The 4,253-nt window shown below is 47.6% G+C and overlaps 1 protein-coding gene across 1 annotated transcript in view; it reads left to right on the top strand.

Moving 5' to 3' along the window:
- ALOX5 (arachidonate 5-lipoxygenase) overlaps positions 1-4,253 on the top strand; it is a 38,519-nt gene that overhangs the window by 329 nt on the left and 33,937 nt on the right. The window contains exon 2 of the mRNA XM_026851475.1: positions 37-379. Within this exon, the coding sequence (XP_026707276.1) occupies positions 37-379 (343 nt within the window). The remainder of the gene's footprint in view (positions 1-36; positions 380-4,253) is intronic.

Raw genomic sequence — 4,253 nt, 5'->3', positions numbered from 1 at the left:
GCCTCTCGCGTTTCCCGCTCCGGGTGTTTCCCCCAGGCCGGGGCGCGGCGCCGTGCGGGCACTCAGCGCGGCTCGTTCCCGTGGCCATCACGAACCCTGCTCGCTCCGGGCTTGAGCGTCGCAGGGGCTCTGGCCTATCCGAGGCCCAGCGGGAACGGGGGGTTCTCGGCCTGGTCCCTTGCTGGCCGAAAGCCTTCGGGACTAGAGGCGCAGAGGTGGCGGAGCGCCTGGCCCGCCGTGCCCGGAGCAGGCGTGCGGGCTGGCGCCTTGGCCAGGAAGGCCCTGATCCCACAGTGTGCCTTAGAGGCTGTGCCTCCGTGCCCCCCACCGTCTTGCCAAAGGGCTTGATTGTCTGCTTTAAAATGCACAGCTGGAAGTGGTGAGGACGGCTGTGTGCCTTCAGTGGGTTGGTGGTTACAGAAAGGAAGCCAGAAACCCGGGGTCCGTCCGGGTGTTCCTCAGCCTGGATGGTTCAAACCTCCCTCTCCATCCACAGGAGATGTGCCATGTGCAGGCTGCAGCGTTGCCACTGATTTTATTATCAACTGAAACTAAATTGTGTTTTATTTTAATATAAGTATAGAATTAAGAGATATTTTAGTAAAAAACATTTTACATTTATAGTATTTTGAATCTAGCAACCAACTGCTACTCTAAAATTCACTGTACAGCCCCGTACCAAGGCCGAAGGGATTGGTCATAATTGTCTAGTATGAATGGTTAAAACCTAGGTAACAAAACACAAGGTGATTTGTAAACTGATCTATAATACATATATAGGACTAGAAGAATTAAAGTAGTTGTCAAGGTCCAGGATTAATGGGAAATGAGGGAAGTAACCGTAACAGCTTGCAAGTACCTGCCAAGAAAAAGATGTCCTTAAGCAAAAGGTAATTCCAGCAGGGGGAGATCACAACCACCTACTCACGTTACACCCCAGACCCGTTTCTAGACCTTTCTAACCTTTACTGCGCAGAATTGGAAATAGGAGGAGAATATGTTAATGAAATTGTGTATGTTTATGTATGCATATTTAATGAATATGTATAAGTAAGTTCTATATAAGGTGTATGATTCTGGTGCCTGGCACGTGTTGTTGGTGAGAACACTCCCCTACACGTCCGGCCGTCAATAAAGAAGTGTCTGCTTGTCTGAATCACATTGGTGTCGATAAGTTCTTATTCCAGATCTTTGGTAACAGCGTGATCTTCCCCTTGCAGCTTAGCTGCTATGCCAAGAGAAATCCAAGGGTGGTGGTGGGAGACCAGGGGAAACCCTGCAATGCAAGCCTGTGTCAGATCCCATGGCCTAGTACTTAGGACACACACTGGGGATCCAGCTGTGGCACCCAATTGGTATTTCCAAGAGTGGTTTCCTAGTTCAACATCAAGCAGCCATCAGAGACAACACAGAAGAGAATCATGCTGGGGTCTCATAAAGTGTGGGTCTCCTCTGGGGTGAAGTAATTTATAAAGTAATTGATAAAATGGTTCAGTTTGGTTTTTGCATATCCTGCCACTTTGATGGGATTTTGATGAAGCATTTGAAATTCTATCAACAGTAAATATTATTAATAAACCTTTGAAGGTGGAAATAATGGTAAAAAAGAGAGGTGCTAAATGAATAGACTAAAAGAAGACATAGCTGTGAAGGGGCTGGTGAGAGGTAACAAATGCACTTCTACAAATTTCATGTACAGCACTGAGCTTATCTAGTATTTTTAATGAATTGATAAGAGGAGTTGTAATGCTGTAGGGAGACTCCCCAGTCACACCTCTGTACAGAAGAGACCCAAACAGTCTGAAAACAGAACCGATGACCCAGGGGAGTGGGATGGGGTTCAAATGCTGTATTGGAGCTGAAATACAAAGAAACATGGAAACCTGCTGATCAAAGTTTGAACACCACTTTGCTCCACGTTTACAGCAAAAATGAAGGTGCCCAGAACGTGGCCTTGTGTCTGACAAAAGCTGGTTCTGAAGCACGTGACATCTTAAAAGAGTTTCAGATATGTCTCTCAATGAAGGCTGATAGCATTCATGCAAAAAATGACACTGATATATGATGTCTTTGAAATCTTATGTAAAGAAAGATGATAGCAAGAAAGAACTTACGAGTTTATGGTGCACTTTTATGGGATAACATTGTCGATGGAAGGGATTGCAGTGCAGCAGGAAGGATCCCTTGCTGGTTAAATCTCAGGAGGAGAGATCAGATTTCTGGGCTGGGATTCTGCAGCTACCTCGGGTGTGTGCCAAGCATCAGTTGGCAGTCTTGCACTTTTGGATGTTATTTAAAAAGTAGAAACAGACTAGAAATTCATGCTGAGCTATTCATTAGATCCAAGGCAGGCATGGTGAATTTTTTATATGCCTATATGTAAATACATATAGTCTGAATGTGGGAGAGCCTTGAAATCTAAGTTACAATAGAGCAAATAGTTGAGTTTCTACTTGTACAGAAGAGATGCAGGAGACCTTCTCTGAATTGTCTGAGTGTAGCCCAGTGCTATCATGCTTCTATGAAAGAACAGGATTTTTTCCAGGGCATCACAGACTGTCCCCATTGTTGTGTGGCCACCACTGCCCGCAGTGCATAAGAAAGACAGGCCACAATGCATCTTGGGTAGCTGCAATTCTAGACACTGAAGCAGAGACTCGGTAGGCATATCTTGCAGTGTTGCCCAGCAGTCCGAGATGCAGCACTTCTAAGATGGTTTTAATTTAGCTTGTTCTGCGTACCTTCTCTAGAAATTTGCAAGAGTAGAGAGACCAAGAGAACTGTCCAACAGCGAGGAAATGAGCTTGGTCTGATCCCAGAGCAGTGATGGAAGGACACTGCAATCTTCAAAAGCCCCAGCCTGGCTCCTTTCAGCACAGTGTTGGGCAGCTGCTGCTGGCAGCAGCATGAAGGAAGATCATCAGTGAGGTGACAGGGGTGACAGCATGTGATATTTGGCTTTCAAAATATGAGAAATATGTGAAAATGCAGGAGAATAGCATTACTGGTCTTGGTGCCTAAGTGCTAAGTGTGCAGTGTCACTGCTGTGGGGTTATTTTCTGTGGAGTAGGTGAAGCAGCACAGCCACCTCTTCTGTTGTCTTAATGATAGCATCCTCGTGATAATGCGTATTTGGTGCTCAGTATATTCAGGGTGAGGACTGAAATTGCGGGCTTTTTAGAGCACTTTGTGGAAATGGAGGATTGGTTGTGAACGTACAACTCTGATGTGTAGATAGGCTGGCAGATAGTATTACACATGGTTGTGCAAAGACAGTGGGATGTTTGAGAAGCTTAGAGGAACACAGGGAATTAAGCATGCCAGCAGTAGTGCATATGGAGGTCTAGACCTGAGAAAAGGATATACATGGATTTGCTGATTTGATGTATGGTGATCATAGGTGACTCAAGATGATAAAGAGAATGGGATGTATGTGGTGTACACGTGGGGGTAGGTCGTGGTAGTGTGTTGAGTCTGGAGCACATGTTGTAGGAGGAGCGGCTGAGGGAACTGGGGGTGTTTAGTCTGGAGAAGAGGAGGCTGAGGGGAGATCTCATCGCCCTCTACAGCTCCCTGAAAGGAGGTTGCAGAGAGATGGGGATGAGTCTCTTTAACCAAGTAACAAGTGATAGGACAAGAGGGAATGGCCTCAAGTTGGGCCAGTATAAGTTTAGACTGGATGTCAGGAAGCATTTCTTTACAGAACAGGTTGTTGGGCGTTGGAATGGGCTGCCCAGGGAGGTGGTGGAGTCCCCATCCCTGGAGGGGTTTAAGAGTCGGGTTGACATAGTGCTGAGAGATATGGTGTAGTTGGGAACTGTCAGTGTTAGGTTAATGGTTGGACTAGATGATCTTCAAGGTCCTTTCCAGCCTAGATGATTCTGTGATTCTAGACGAGGTTACAGAGTGCAGAGCAGTTTGAGGGTGCGTGGCTGAAATCCTGTATGTGTAGAGGTGGTGAGGCAGGGTGAGCTGTGCCTGGCAGGATTGCTCTGCGGGGCAGCGTGCTGCGTGCTGACAGCTCTGTGTTGGATTGTGCAACTGTGGAAGGGTATCAAGAGGAAAGTGCTGTGCTGTGTGGAGGATGTGTGAAGCGTGCTGGCGTGGAGCTGGTGCAGCGGGAGGGCAGGTGCGCCGTGAGGGCTGTGTGCAGGGCGGGGTCAGCTGGGCTGGGGTACAGGGGTGAGGTGCAGCGCGGGGTAGCTGTGCCGGGAGAGGGGCGCGGTTTGGGGTGCCGGTAGCTGCGCAGCACA

The sequence above is a fragment of the Athene cunicularia genome (genome assembly GCF_003259725.1).
Source record: "Athene cunicularia isolate RWA chromosome 6 unlocalized genomic scaffold, athCun1 chr6_part1, whole genome shotgun sequence".
NCBI lineage: Eukaryota > Metazoa > Chordata > Aves > Strigiformes > Strigidae > Athene > Athene cunicularia.
This window is presented reverse-complemented; position numbering and strand designations above follow the sequence as displayed.